The 16638-nt window shown below is 36.2% G+C and overlaps 1 protein-coding gene across 2 annotated transcripts in view; it reads right to left on the bottom strand.

Annotated features, from left to right (window-relative positions):
• BANK1 (B cell scaffold protein with ankyrin repeats 1) overlaps positions 1 to 16638 on the bottom strand; it is a 124945-nt gene that overhangs the window by 87133 nt on the left and 21174 nt on the right. For both annotated transcript variants that reach the window (XM_015862136.3, XM_085547104.1), the window contains exons 3-4: positions 2909 to 3057; positions 1327 to 1465 (exon numbers count right to left, since the gene is read on the bottom strand). In XM_015862136.3, coding sequence (XP_015717622.1) covers positions 1327 to 1465; positions 2909 to 3057 — 288 coding nt within the window. The remainder of the gene's footprint in view (positions 1 to 1326; positions 1466 to 2908; positions 3058 to 16638) is intronic.

Genomic DNA, 16638 nt, shown 5'->3' with positions numbered 1-16638 from the left:
TCTTAAAATTCCAACTCTGCCCACTAAAAATGACAACCCTGCAAATGGAGAAGAGTAATAGGGACATAGAAGCTGAATTACTAGAATGTTAACTTCAATCACTTAAACAGAAAGCTGCCCAAACCTTTAAACATTTTTTTTTTAAATAACATTAGATTAGCTAGACCCTCAGTATAAGAATTTATTCCAAAATATTTCCAGATTTTACAGCAAAGACTACGTTAAAAAAAAAGCGTTATAACATACAAGAAGAGAAATAAAACATGGGCTGCATCTCTCTGCCATGCTTTTCATATTGTTTTATTCACTGTTCATATTTTATTACTTCAGCCATTATTGAATCCTTACCATGATCAATAAAGTTCTTACAGAACAATTCAGGAAAACCTATTAATGAGGATCTGAGCTTTCGTTCTGTGAATTCCAGTTACTAATGAAAATTTACTGTTGGTGATGTACTTCCCATTCGGATTTTTGAAAACAGACACTTCACTGTCACAGTACTAAAGAATTCTCAGGACACCTGCACAGTGTCTAGGTTAAAAATCAGGCCACAAAGAGCAGCATCAAGAAGCCTCTGTAATTATTTTCTTTCTAACACTGTATTGCAATGATTATAAAATAAAATATTATGCAAATTTTTTTGGGAATTCACAGCATGCAATAGACTGGCAAGCTATGCTATGATTCCTTAGGTCATAAATATTTTAATCTGTAACTCTCATCAAATGGATGAAAGTATAGGATGTGAGTGTTACATAGGCACTGTCTGTCTCCTAACATAAAAGTTGTTGTTCCTTTTTTCCTTTTTTTTTGGTCATTTCCCAGGCAAAATAGGGAAGAATGGCAATTAGGATTACGGATTGAGCAGTTGTAAAGAAATGTTAGACATCAGCAGATCCAACTGATACAGAGAAATGATATGAATATGAAAAAAGAAGAACAAATAACTCCTATGCCAATAAGAATTATAGAACGAGTATAACTGAAGTTAACGCATTAGATATAAAGTGAAATATTTCAGTAATAGAGGAACAAGAATATTAGCTTCCCATTTTATGGCAGTGTTTTTGAAGAATTTTAATGTGTGACCAATCAATGACATTTTAAGACTGCCACCTGTCATTTAACTACACAAAAACAATCAAATAGAGCCTAGTTTCCCATAAATCACAAGGCTTTGCCTCTCTGCATTATTAATAAATTTTCTATATGCAAAACCTGTGAACAGGAAACACCTACAAAGTAGTGGGAAGTGAAACTACTTATAAAAAGTGAAGGGAGTAAAAAAATTTCTGTTTACTTACAAGAATTTCTTTTTCTTACCTAGTGCTTTCATGTACTTGACCTTTTTATTCCAAGAGGCTGGCTGTGTCCTAATTCGTTGATTATCTGCTATGAATTCAATTTCTAAAGTTTCACCATCTATTTCATCTTTCAACAAAATGAATATTTCACCAGGGTTCTATAAAATTAAAACGTGTTCCCATTAGTCCTTCATGAAATTATATGCAAACTGAAACTTAAGTTGGAAGAGAAGTTCTTTTACCAGTACCCTCATGCAAAAATATAACAGTACCAAAACATGCTGCCATCTCAGTGTTATCCTTTAATATTTTATATACAACAAACAACAACATTAATCTTGTGTTTTAAGTTCAGCTTACCTAGCAACATTATCAAACTGTATTTTAAATGCAGATGCAAGTAGAGTTACTTTTTCCTATGACAATTCTACTGTACAGCCTAGAAAAATGACATTCAGCTGAACAAGAACCCAAAATACTTAGAACTCACTTAAATTCTTAATGTAAGATGATAGGGGAATGAAATGGAAACAACAAATAGCCTGAGCCAGTAGTTTCCTACTGCTTTCTGGACCAGAGGGAATGCTACTCACCTGGAACTTTACAGATTTCAACAATGAAATAATCTATGTAAAGCGCATTTGATAGATTTAAGATGCATAAATCACTTTTAGCATTGCAAATTGTATAGACTTAGGAAAACAGAAGCAGAGGGAAAAAAAAACAGAGCAAACAAGACATGGGATGAAGCAGTTTTCTTTAACTAGCTAGTCTTCTGCCTCCACAGGTTCACACTTCACTGTTTCCAAGTAGCAGTGATACTGTTTCAAACTGTAGTGACTTACACTAATATACTGTTAACATATATATAGAATATGGTTTAAATGGTACATCATTATTTGATATTCAGCTGTAATCTGTTCCAAAGAGCTGACATGCAGAACAGCCTTCTGAAAGACAATAATCAAAACATGTACATTCCAGGAACACTGCAATCTTTATCTGACCATGGCCATTCACTTATATAAAAGACTGCAGTACTGGATAATGTACCTCCTATGTTTACACTCTCAAATATACTCCCACAGCAACCTTGATAAAAAAACAAAAACAAAACAACAAAGAACACATAGGAACATTTCTGTCCATTAGATATGTATATAAAAATATTTCTGATTTCAATTGAAAATTAGGCAAGGTGTGTGCTCACAGAAGCACTCATTGCAGAACACACCTATGTATGTACTCACTATGGATTCCTTCAAAGAGGCACTCTATATCCCTCCAAAAGTCATTTATCACATGCTCCCTCTTGAACTACAAGGTCCTCATGGCAGGAACATCTCTATCCATGCTGTCAAATGAATCTCATAGAAATAAAATCTCTCAGAATCTAAAAGCTATTTCAGTTTGCTAATCTAGTGGCTGCAGTATGCATGTGAGACAAAAGCAAAAAAAAAAAAAAAATCTGACTGCAGTCTCAGTGCTCTCTCATTTTCAACATTTATCTGAGATTTGTTTTCAAATGTGACACAGTACAAATGAGAAAGAGAAGAACACTGACCTTCATCCCAAAGACTTAAAGCCTTGAAATGCCTTACCTCACATGATATTCTTGCTGGAAGCACCAATATTGAGTACTCATTACTTTCTACTGTCTCAGTAAGTATTTCTGTTTCAAAACCAAGATCTGCTTTTTCTGATGTTCTTCTGGAATCTGACAAGTTAACATGAGAGGTAGCCTGGCATTCTGAAATAAACAAGAAGAAATGAGGATATTGTTATCTATTCCATATGAATAAAACGTGGCAGTGATGCAGTTAACAACAGATCAGAGGATACACATAGCACTTGGAGTCACATTAATGGCACCATGTGAAAGCCTGGCCAAATGTCCCTTAAGTTAAATAAGGGAAGGTTACCCCTTAGAATAAGTGTGTTGCTGTATTCTTACCCTGCAATCTTTATTAATGTGAATAGGTTCTATTTATATGCTTCATATTACTAAAAAGAAAGCAGACATGGCCTTCAGTTTGGTTACTGTCATCAATGAGGTTGCAGAGATCAGGCAGTTCTGCTGTTCCAGTAGAATAAACTCTCTTGCTGGTAGTATACACTAGGGTAAACTGAGATCTTTACCATTTCTGTTTCACCTGTACTTAAAGAGGGTCACACTTCAACCCACCTGTCTCCAGGAAGGATTGTATGAAAACAGCTATACATGCAACCATCTAACTATAAGAGCAGACACATTTCCTTGACACAAAGACTCCATAGGCTTTAACCCCCTTTACGGACAAGAAGACAGATATGAAGGTATACGTATTTTTGTGCAGGACAGACTGGGTTTGGGCATGCTATGCAAACCACACAGGCAGTTTATGGCCAGATTCTCATATATAATTCTTATGCCAGGAAAGCCCAAGAGCCACAGTGAACCCTTCACCAAATCACAGACTTTTAATGAGAAAACATAAAAGAATTGACAACTGCATCTGCAGAGCTCTAACTAAGCCTGCATTTTAGAAAAGCCATTCTTCACACTTCCTACTGCTCAGCTGCGTCTCCTTTCCAGACACTCTGTTAGTCTGTACAGAACACTCTTGCCACCCATCTCAAAAGACTTGCAGCAGTTCTTAATCACACAGGATTATCCGACATGTTGCAGTCACCTCGTTAGCTTCACGATAACATCCCAAGCAGTCCAGAGTTAAAAAATACTGACTGGCTGGTTGAAGAATATTGAGATAGCAACAATAGTTTGTACTATTTTAAATAACAGCCAATACTCACAGCCAATTACATTCAAGAACACAACTTCTTGGGCACATCTTTTCCTCTTACATGGACGTAGAATATTAATAAAAATTATCAATGGGCAGAATACAGAACAGTAGAAATTTGGCTCTGCTCAAGCAAGTACCGAAGCCATTTTGACTTTTTTCCAAAAGAGCCTAAGTTGCTGAGGTACAAAAACCACGTGGCACTCTCAAGCAGCACAAAACACTTACCATTCAGCATCAGCATAGAATCATAGAATTAGCCAGACTGTAAAAGACCTTGAAGACCATCAAGTCCAACCACAGCCTAACCAGTACCCTAACTCTAAAAACCCTCCACTAAATCATATCCCTGAGTACCACATCCAAACAGCTCATAAACACATCCAGGGATGGCAATTCAACCACCTCCCTGGGAAGTATATTCCAGTACTTAACTACTAACTTAATGAGCACTTAACACTACTTAATGAGCATCGGCGACGTACAGTTAGCTTCCCCACTTCTTGCTTGTATTTATTTTCTCAAACACATCAGTTTCTATGATACAGAGCGCTCCCTCTCTTTACCAGCATTGCTTTGCTTCTAAAAGCATAGATTTTAATAGATTTCTACTATAAGAAATGCAACAGCTAAACAAAGTTATGCTGTGGAACGTAGTGCAGAAACTTTGGTAAGCTGCATCTTCTGTAGATTTTTATAGAGATGTTTTGGTTGTTAAAGATGTTGTGGAAGAATAGCAAATCATTTGTTCACGTTTTGGTGAGAAAGCTAAAGGTTCTGTGAAAATCTATGGTAAGTGGTTTAGTGTTCATCAGCAGGTATGAAAATTATCCCAGCCTACTCCTGATTATATCGTGATGCTTTTAAGGTAGACTAATTCTATATGTAAGCTATGAATTCAGTGTAGATGTACAGAATTGTACACTGTACAGAAAAGTACTGAATTCAGATTGGTAAAAGTACACTGAGCCTACGTGTAGACACACTTTGCAGAACTAAAGCAACTCTAACCTTGCTCTAGTTTATTTTGAAAGTGAAATAAACTAAAATAAGCAAAGATTATTGCTGGGAGACTGAGTTTTCTGTGTAAGGGTTAACAAGTGCATAGAATGTATTTTGAGAAGGATGAGTGTTCTGGAATAGCTGAATTACGGCCTGTACATTAGGGAGCTAGTGGGCGGGGGGTTTGGGTAGGTGTGCGTATTGGTCTTCTCATGTTTATTGGGTGCATGGCGGGTGTATGCATCTGTGTGGGAATTAGGATGACGTATAAGGAAAGCGATGCAGCAGCAAACAGGGAAGAGAGAGAGAGTTAACTCCACAGCATCTGTGTTTGTGTGTCTCTCCCCCAGACTGTCGAGATTCCAGGACCATTGGGTTATTTGACAACAATGTCAGACCATTTTGATCCTGAGTCTACACAGTTTGGTGCAGTTTAACCTGGCTCTAAATACTTTGGAGTATATTAATTTATCTGATTATCAATATCAGACTTTATTCTGCACTGCCTTTCTGAAAAAGAAAAACCTGCACCCTTTTCAGAAGGTAAAACGGTTTTTGCCTTGTTTATCTAGGATTGTGTACACCCACAGCAAGTACTTCAGATATATTCTGTGTTCACTCAACCATCATACCAAAGCATGTAGAAACTGCTTCAGAAGACATCTCACATGAGGTGCAGGCTTCTGAAAACTTTTCTGCCCCTTTAAGCAAAGGAATCTTGCAAAACAAGAAACAGTCCATTATCAGGCAAAGTAGAAGAACTAAATAATAAATCTGGTAGGCAGTGGATTCATAGATGCCAGCCTTCTGTCATTTATCATTCTTCAAGGATTATGCTGACATATTCTAATCTACATTAAGTTCATGATAACTGCATTTATACAGCCTGCACTCCACTGATCGACAATGACAGCAGTTACTTCTACCTTTTAACGCCTGCAATAATTTATCCAATGACCTCAATGCTAGTGCCAACAATTTGATTCAAATTAGTTTAACATTATCCTCACACAGTAATTGTTCTATATATATTTATTTTATGTATAGTGACATTTAACTAGAATATCATAACTCCAGTCCAGTCAGAATTGGGACTGCATTACTTTGGAGTTTGCACAAATTATTAAGAAATATGTTTTTTATATCAGAAACTTTGATATCTTTGATATCTCATTCTAATAGAATGAGGGACACTCCTGATGACTGTGAAAGTGATTAGCAATTTATTAGCAATAAATAAGTAAATAGGTAAAATCAAGCAAAACCTCTTTCAGTAAATGTCAGGCCTACATTATACATGCACCAATGAAAGTGATGTGCAGCAGCCTAAGAATAACAGTGATATCATCACTACTGTATAATGACCAAATTCTAGAACTATGATTTTCAGCACTTAACATTTCACCCAGTGGTTGCATCTATCCTAAAACGCTGAGAAACATGGAACAACTAAGTGAAGTCTTACTTGCAGATGCTGACCAGTCAAACAAACCTTGGATTAGTAGCATTAAATAAAACGATGTCATTTGTAAGAGTTTAATACCACAGTAAAAAGATTCTATTAATACAGATAGAGCATAAGTATAGACATCTTTTGTGCTTACTGTGGGCAGAAGCTGGTGTTCAATAAACAGGCCTTTTGAACACTTGAATTTCGGACACCTTCACTGCAAATATTCTTTGAATTTAACCAGAAAGCAATGGCTAGGGATCTTCATTGATCATGAAGGCTTTAAGAAAAATAATCATGTAACAAGAATTTACATTTGTAGGTGAAGATCATCTTAAAAGAAACATAAAAAGAAAGTCATTACAATCCTGAGGTATGTAAGAGAAAAGATATATTAAAGGATAGGTGAAGCTTGATAAATGCGTTCTTTTAACTCTGTATATTAGTGACCTATCTGTGAGGTTCTTAAAATGTAATGACTGAAATAATGGATGACTAAAATTGGACCTGTTCATGCAGGACTGAATTATAAGAAATTATTAACAATAGCTAATGATGCTTAGACAGCACTATGTGCTAGCAGCTAGAAATAAAGGGAGATCTATGATACTCTTACATTCAGGACAGTCCTGGTGGGAATTATCATCTGATACATAAGACAGTGCTCCATCCTTTTCAGGCTGTTTTTGCAGAATTGCTTTTGACAAACACCTATCACTGATCACCTCACTGAAAGGAGAACTCTTAATCTGAAGTTTATATTTAAGTAAATGTGATAAATATAATAGAGGTGTATGATATTACTAAATTTTACTACAAGTTATTTAACTGGGGACAGTACTGATGCTTTCAATTCTACTTCATTTGCTTAACTTCAACATATCAGTTTGGTATATTTTACACAAAATCTTTTGGAAAGCATTATTGCTTTCAACTCCATGTTTCAAACTAAATTCATTCAGCTTCTATGAAATTGCATTCCTTCCCATGCACTGAAATTTTCACAAAGCCCTTCTATCCTTTTGTGCAATCCAACAACTAATGCCTCACCAAGGCTTCTGAACAACATCCACACAACATCCTACCTCCTCCCAAAAAAAGAATCCTAACTTTGCAAATACAGTCCTTAGCTTTCCCTATTGCAGTCTATACAAGGATTATATATTGTCTCTGTCTCTGATTACTTGCTATGTGTTTTGAGTCAACAATGCATGTGACAGATCTGGGTTATTAAAAATAGCAGAAAACAAACATAAAAAATTTATAGATTTTCTATGGTTACCCATGGAATTATTTTTACAGCTAATATTTTGTTAGTTTTACAAAAACAGAACACCTGCTAGCTTTATTTTCTTAATTCTTGCTAAAGCAATGCCAGCTGAAAAATATGAAACTGCCTTGAGCAAGGTGCTCATGTGTCCATCCCTATATTACACAACAAATAAGATGAGAAGAAATAAAGGCAAATCAGGTCAGGAAGGTGACAAGGAATGGAAAGGTGATCAAGAATATGTGGCCAGATGAAGGAGAAGACAGGGTACCACAGTGTCAAAAGATTGAAGTGAAGATGATTTTTGGAATAGCACTTAGACCAAATTCAGCAAGTAAAGTGAATGAGTCATCCAGTGGGATCACTCCCCAGCACGAGGCTACGTATAGGCAGAGATGGTCCTATGGTCTTCTGTGAGGTATAATTGAAGAGAGACTCATTTAAAATTGGCTTCCTTTCAGTTTCAAAGCTTGAATTCACACAAGAGCACTCAGCAAGAGTGAGAACAGAAAGGTAAGACAAAGGAAAAACAAACAAACAAACAAACAACTAACACCACCACCACCCAAACAACAAAAGAAGGCCCCAAATATGTAGCCCTCTAAACATAGAGAAATCAGGAAAAATTAATTAGGCACAGCATATTTCCATGCAATTTACCCTCATTTTATCATAGACAATAATTCTTAAACTATGGTTGTTTCTAAACACTGCATGACCTCAGCAGAGAATGCAGCAGAGAAGGAATAAAAGCCACTCCTAAATGCTCTACAGAGGACCTGAAAAAGGCTGTGAGACACATGGTAGCAGAAAATATCCCTCATGCTGGGCATCATTCAGTAAGCCTGTTGTACTCTGTGAGAACCTGAGATTTATTCATCTTTACTAGAAATCCTTTCTAAGATGCAATTTCAAAGCAAATTCCCTTTTCTCCTTTGCTGAAAAGTTTTCTATTCCTGATGGTGAGAGAGGCCTTAGCTATTGAAAGGTTTCCAAAATCTCAAAATGATTACCCAAACATATAAACACGACTTAATTTCCTTTGCTTGTTTTCTCTCCCATATAAATTCCAGACCAAGATAAATGTATTAATTATGGAATGAGAGTTAAATAACATTTCTCTCTTTGCCGATTCATCTCTCTTTTGTTTTTCTCAAAATCATTTTCAGTCCCAGTTTCTGTTTCCATGGTCAAGCTGTTCTGTCAAAAACAGCAGCTTTCTGTGAGTTGGCCAAAATGGTCACTACTTTATTTATAGTGAAAAATTTTTCTTGCAAATAACCCCCAACTAACAGTTCCTTTAGAAGCTACAAAGAATAGTGTTTCCTTGTCTGTGCTTTTAGACTTGGTGTTCATGTCATCTTAGCAGTGGATGGTGCTGCAATTTACATTCATGTCTATTTCTATTCCACAGCAGAGTAATACCTGGATTGTTTTCTTCTTCAGTATGTTCATTGCAAAGATACATACCCATCTTTTTTGTATTATTCAGCCACAGTTTCGTACATAATTTATCATTCCAATATAGATGTAGCCTAATGGAGTCTTTACAAGAGCATCTAAACACAGAAGTCATCTTTGGTATATCCAAATAGCAACAAAACCACCAACAAAAACAACAAAAAAAACTGCTGTAAAAAAAATTAAATAAAAATCCCACTAAAATAGGAAAAAAAAATTTACTTAAATTTACCAATTTACTTTTTAGGACTCTTTTTATTATTATTATTATTTCTTTTTACTGCAATCATATCTAAGGTGTTCTGTTGTTGCCACAGCACACTAAGAATATGACCACTTTGCTGCATATAGTAAGACTCTCCCCAAGTTTCTAAGCTATTAGGCACACCAATTAGTTTGGAAATAATAACTACTTGCCTGAGGTCATTTAGGTGCTGAATAGAAGTGCTGATGGAGCCCAAGCCTGTTTTTTCCAGTTTCTACATTCCACGTACTTTCATCCTGTGTCTCCTCCTGGGAAAGCCAAACTGAAGTCTGAAGTCTGCCCTCTGTGTGCACCAACAGTTCTCAGATATTAAAGACTAATGTTTTATTAAAGAACCCATCTATCCACTTCAGATTTACTGGAGTTCTACCACTGTAAGAACATGGGACTTTTGTTCCTTTTCTCTGTGGTTAAGCACACACACATCTCATTTCTTTTTCACTGAAGGACTATACAGCACCAAATGCTGTCCAAAATCCAAGATGTGAAGCTACAACAAAAATGACAAAGACGAGCTGCTGACTCAAATTAACACTGAAGATACAAGGACTGATAGAAGCCTCCAGCTTTGGGACCAGACTCCTAAAACTTGTTTGTCTCCTCAGATGGACCTGTGACTTTGCCATTATACTCAAGAGGCTACCTTCAAGCTGCTTAGTAGCCCTATTAATTCTAAACTCCAAGCCTCACACACTTGGCCTGTTCCAAAGAGCACGTTGTGCATGAAGTTGGAAGTAGCATATAGCTACATTTTGAATTACACAGGTATAAAAGAACACAGCTAATAGGGAGCTTTTTCAAATTAAAACATACCTCAGGGAAACACAACTAGCAGGCTGCCCAAAACCTCAGATTTCAGGCTTTAAGACTTTTCAAACACCAGGCTCAGGGAACTACAAGTGAACAGCCAAACTTCACTCTTCTGACCACATTTGAAACTGTTCTCTTGATGAAGAATAATCCCTTATAAATGTCAAAATTCAAGAAACAACATGGCTGAAATGTAATGGAATTAATAGTCCTTTAACAACTGCATAGGAGGAGACGGAGGAGGAAGCGACACAGCAGCTGATATCCTCAGCCTACAACCTATGCAAAGTACAAGATATGTAGTATCACTAATAGTATCCAAACACTTACTGACACAAGACAACCTGCTCCATGCTACAGCTTCTCTTAAATCAATCTGGTAGCAGAAACCACTTTGACTGTAGTAGCTCATTTATCAAATAGCATAACTTGCTGAAGCTATTTACGTAGGACTTGCATATCTAAGAGACCATGTGTCTCCTCATGCCACATTACTGCAGCTGCTGCCAGCAGAAAGACTCTCACCAGACACATTTGGTATTAAAAAAAAAAAAAAAAAAAAAAAAAAAGTGACTAGTCAGCAAGATCAGCTTACTATGGGATAAGTTACTTTTCAATTTACTTACATATTTGGTATGAAATAGATAAAAATCTACTGACCCATAAGGTAAACTAAACAGCACACCTTTTCTTTATGAACATGATAAAGAACAGTACTTCAGACATCTATAAACCACATTTGGTCTCTAACTCTTGCTTATTTTCCTTCTGTTAGGATTACGAATATGAATGCAAGTCTGAGGTCTTTACTCTTTAAGACACTGCCCTTTAATCCAATGCCTCAATGTCAGAATACACACATTTCATAAAAATAGAATTTCTGATCTCATTGTCAAAAAGAACAGCAGAGCAGAAGTACACTGATAACTCTTATCTTTTAAAGTGATGCCATCTATTTTGTCATGAGGTGCTTGTCTTCCTACAGTTTAGAATAGTTAAGGATGCAGATATCAGTAAGAACTTATGTTTGCTTTGAGAACACCTCTCAGAAGGGTCAAAAGAACAGCCAAAAACCATCTACTGATTGTATGGTGACAATAATGAAAAGATGATAGCGGTAAACATCCAAAAGGTTATTTACAGGAAAAACTCGCCTGTATGGAAGCTTTCAGTCTGGTGGGAACCACTGAGGCAATCCCCACCAAGGAGCAATCTCTAAGAGATGCTGCCTTAGTGGTGATCAGCCCTTAAATGAGGTCTAGAGGAGGTGGAGTCAAGCTCCACCCCTTCTGGGAGCACAGCTAAATTACTCTCACCTGTGCTCCTACAGCTGACCCAACACTTGCCTCAGCTGATTAATCAGAGGTTCATGCTGTGATTACCAATTTCCCATACAGCTGATAAACTTCATGAGTAGACAACTACTACATATTAATATTTCTGTGCTCAGTTTGCCCACTTCGAGTCATTCAGCTAATTAGTATCTGGACACAAGCTTTAAAGGCAAAAAGCAATAAAGAAAAAGCTGTTTAACAAAAAAGGGAACAACCTTTTTTTCTGAAGGTTAATATCAACTAACAGGCATTTAAATTTGAGTCTAGTCTTAATCTGCAGGAAAAATTATGAATTTTAATTCAACATTGAGGCATTTGTATTTTTTAGCTTTATAGTTACAAGACTATATCCAGATCTGAGTAAGATTGCTTCACTTCTCCAAATTTAGTACAAATTGTAAATAATGATTCTTTGGAGAGCAGAAAATTTCCTAAGGAACCACAGGGGAGTTGCTCAAAATACAGCTGTCTGGTAATTAAAGTGTTGACTTATTTTTTTTTCAAATACAGAAACCATAAATAAGTACGTAATATCTACAAGTGGCTAAAGAACTAACTTGTTCAGCTACCACCTATAAGGGATAAGCCCTCACAAATACATGTCATGGTGATTAGTATTCCACAACCGGATCTTTTCTAGCACTCATAGATACTACCAATCAATTCTTTTCACATCTGCCTGTAGCTTATATTTCCCCCAAAGGATCTCACTGATCATATTATTTTCCCATTTTCCAGTGAATTCTCTGACCTCTTCCCTCGACGCCTTGTACAATTCACTTCAGTCAGTCAGTTCTTACTGATTGTTAGTGCTTTCTTATTCCTCACTTATTCCTCACCTATGTTTGCTCTATTGGATATATATATATATATATATATTTAATACGTATTATCAACAACTCAGTGCTCTTTCCACCCTCGCTGCTTTATGTACCTATTCAAGCATCATACTTCTGATCTGTTCAACTTTAATTCCAGATCAACTCTAAACTCCATCTTTTCTCAGCCTGTCTCTACTTTTGCATACATGTACACTAGAAGCATGCTTCAGCTTTCCACAAGCCAACCTCCACTAAAGATCTCATGTAAAATGCTGTTTTAGGGTTCCAGAAAAAATACTGTCTTGATTTATAAATTCTCCATTGATACTGCCGCTGCATACCTTCTTATTAGAGAGAAGCAGTCACTGGATACATTTTTCACAACTCATCTGAAATCAAATCCTGCCAAGCTATCTGAAAGTTCACATACTTTCACATGGCACTAACACTGTTTCATTTGCAGTTGCCATCTTATGTTTCTTGACTTTGAAAAGACTGACATGCTGAACTTTGGAAACTGCAATGATGTTTCTTTTTGGGGTGTTTTTACCTCTGAAGATCTGCAGCAGTTTCAAGATAACTGCTCCTTATGGAACCACCAGGAAGAAATCTTGACCTTGTGTTTCCTTGCTGTCATTGAGAATTCAGTCTTCACCATACATACAGGGTATTATTACTGTATATCTCTTTCTAGTCATCCCTTTCACATGTCAAATCAGCTGAGAATCTCCTTGGTCCTCTCAGCAATACCTAAACATTATTAATCTGCAATTGCTACAGCTGAGAATGCTATCTACTTGAGATCCCATAGAATCAATGAGCAGGAAGAAGGCTGCAGCAGGAAGGGAGGAATAATACTGATTTCATGGTGTGGTAGAAAAATTGCCCAAATGGTGAAAACGATAGTAAATTTGCCACAGATTTCAGATTAGACAGCTCCCTTTTCATGGCAAGCAGGATGTGACATTTTGGGAACAGAAAGCAAAAGCTCTTCAGGGACTTCCTTTTTTCTCTACTCTGAAATTCAAGGAAAACGGAAATGCCCTGACGAAACTCATTTTCTTTCCACATTCCTCATGGGAATACATCTGTATAGATGTGTGGGTGGAGAACAAGGCTTGTTCCTCTACACTGCTGTACACTACAGTAAGGTTAAGTTTATTGCCCTTCGTGTCTGACAGATGTAAAGGAACAAGTACCATTTAAACAAGTAAAGCCAAGGCTCTTCAGAAAATGCAAGGGGCATTCAAATTCATCATCTGAAAAGAGCTGGTAACAGGATAAGTCATGGTCACTATTGTCAGATCCATTGTTTCTTGGAATCTTTATTTTGCTCTAATGTACAAATGGACAAGCAGTGTAGAACCTCAGAAATAAAGTAACACCTACATACTTACTTACACCTTTTTTTTTTTTTTTTTTTTTTTAAATATGAAATTCCAGATGATATCTGAGATAAAGCTTTACAGCCAATCAACTGAGCAGTCACAAATACATCTGCAATTAAGGGGAATTTGAATACAGACATAATAATGTCTGTATTAAGAAGAAAAGCATTTGAGGTTATGAAAAGCTAGGCCTCAAAGTAGTATCAGAAAAAATACTTTAAACTGCTAAATTTTGAATACATTAAATAGTGTTCTAATCAACTGTTTCAATTGCACTCATAATATAGGAATGACTTCTATTGAACATAATGTTAGCAAATAAAAATTCTGTTTCCTCAGCAGGATTTGAATTGCACAGAAATGCCAATCAGTGACATAAGTATTGCAACCACAATCTCAAACACAAAGCAAAGCCTCAAGTAACTACTAATTTACTAATTAACTGAGTACTATTTATGCTGTGTACTAATAAGGACAGGTTCATGAAAGGAAAGACAGGTTCTTGCATAAGAACAAGGGTCCACATTAAAATCTAATAGTCTGCTTTCTACCTGCAAATTTCTGACTTTTCAACATCTAAGCTTTTAACCACAATAACATTTTCTGTGTCCAACTCTGCCCTTATGGCCATTTAAATCAGTACAGAAAGGCCCTACCAAGCACAAAATCCCATTTTGTATCAAAGAGTCATCTTTCACTATTCTATATTGACTTTTTTCAGTATGAACTTAAACAGGTGCCACACTTGTTTTTCAGCTATAGGACTATAGGAATTTGGGTTTTTTTTTGGTTTTTTTTTTTTTTTGGTCAATTCAGAACATTACAATAATATTTGCATACTAAAATAAACACAAAGATTTCATTTCCAGAGGACTTTCCTAAATGCCTTCTAGTAATAACTGATCCATAATTGTGAAAGGTAATCATACCACAGAACTAGAGGAGAGTCAATATATTCTTCTATGGACATATACAACTATAGATCCATGTAGCAACATATGTGCTGGAAATCTGAAACCTAAATTATCTGTAAGCTTTAGAAACAGCTCCACAACTGCAACTAAGTACAGACTGATACTGTTTTACAATAAACAACATAAATTCGCATGGTGTTCACTTCAAACCTTGAAGGAACAGACTAACGATGATAAAACCTTTCTACAGTAAAAAATGTGCAATCAAAATAAATAACAGTAAAATTACAGTACATTGACATCAATTAGTGTATGCAGTAGCAGCAATACTTATGTTTTATGAATTTGATTTCTATTAGTAAACTAAACCATATGAACTTGTCTTAAGTGTTACTAAAATATATTCACTTTAAGATACCTGTTCATTCACCTTGCCAAGCGCAAGCAATTTTCACCCAATTAGTGTTAAATTAGAAGAAAAACATTACATATATTGGTATGCGTATCAGCATCAGTGTTCTAATCACCACTAGACAGATCGAACCATGAGCTACAAGATTTGATTATATGATAAATAAAATCTGTGGGTTTGGTAGGAATAATAAAAGAAGAAGCAAAGAAGTAAAAAGTGTAAGTAGCAGCTGCAGGCACTCTTAAGACCCTATTTGTGGTTGACAACTCTGAGATGCTACTAAATTTCTCTTCTAGTTTGAAACAGACAGAGCCAGGTGCTGTATGAAACAAGACAGTAACTGCACAAGTTTTGTTGATAGCTGTGTGTCCTTAGAAGCCCTATCACCGCCTTGGCATTACAGTGATACTTCTGTATGTAGATGGAGAAACACACCTTAGGAAGGTAAGCTGGGAAAGGAAGAAAGAGGCACAGCGCTACAGCCTCTTCTACTGGAGCCTCCCCTGGCAGTAAGCTAAGCCAGAATCACCTGCTAAGGTCCAATTACTTAATCCTGTGTGTTCATGTAAGAAATCTTTACAAGCCTGGCTTTAGCTTTTTCATGCATAAAATCATACTATCCACAAGCAAGCAAACAAAATTAAAAAAAAAATCAGAGATTTTTTTTCCTCTTGGACTCTGCTTCCTGCTAGGGCTCAGTTTCATTTCTTTCTAGACTCCAAGACAGTATCAAAATCTAGGTGAAATACTTCTCCTTTGAAGAAAATGATGGTTTCCACCTAAATGAGGGACTCAACATCATAAGCCCTGCTGAGAGCCGAAGAAAATTCACATTGTAATCATCACCAACTTCTGAATATTGATGTGAACAAGATTTTATGGAAGTTGTAAAGCACTCAATTCAAAATGTAAAATACTTCTTCAGTATCCAAATGTTATACTCAAAGTCCTGGTACAATTCCAACACAATGAAACAGGAGATAGAAACCATAAAAGCCTATTTCTTTTTTCTGTGATCTACATAAAGGAAATTAGCCCCATATTTGAGGTGGGCTGAAGTTTTGTGAGTGTTAAACCCTGTTTTAAGCTCCCAGCCTGATTGTTCTACATAGACAAGAGACAAGTACGAAATGTTAGCATTTTAGTACCCCAGTTACACTTTACCGGGTAGGTGCAAAAGAAGCTTTCTTCAAACCACTTTTCTTAGTAAATAAAGCTGTGTACTGGCATGAATATTTATTTGTTCGCAGGTAGAAATCAATAACATACTGCCATCTCAGGTGAAAACATTCCTTCTGAGAAACTTCCCAAGGCTGTCAAAGAATCTGAACCTACCTTTCTATTTGGGTTATGCTAATTAATGTACTTCCTTTCCACTTCTTTTTTTTTTTTTATATATATAATAGCAAACTGGAATGGCT

The sequence above is a fragment of the Coturnix japonica genome, chromosome 4 (genome assembly GCF_054131305.1).
Source record: "Coturnix japonica strain WE chromosome 4, WE-NBRP24, whole genome shotgun sequence".
NCBI classification, from domain to species: Eukaryota; Metazoa; Chordata; class Aves; order Galliformes; family Phasianidae; genus Coturnix; species Coturnix japonica.
This window is presented reverse-complemented; position numbering and strand designations above follow the sequence as displayed.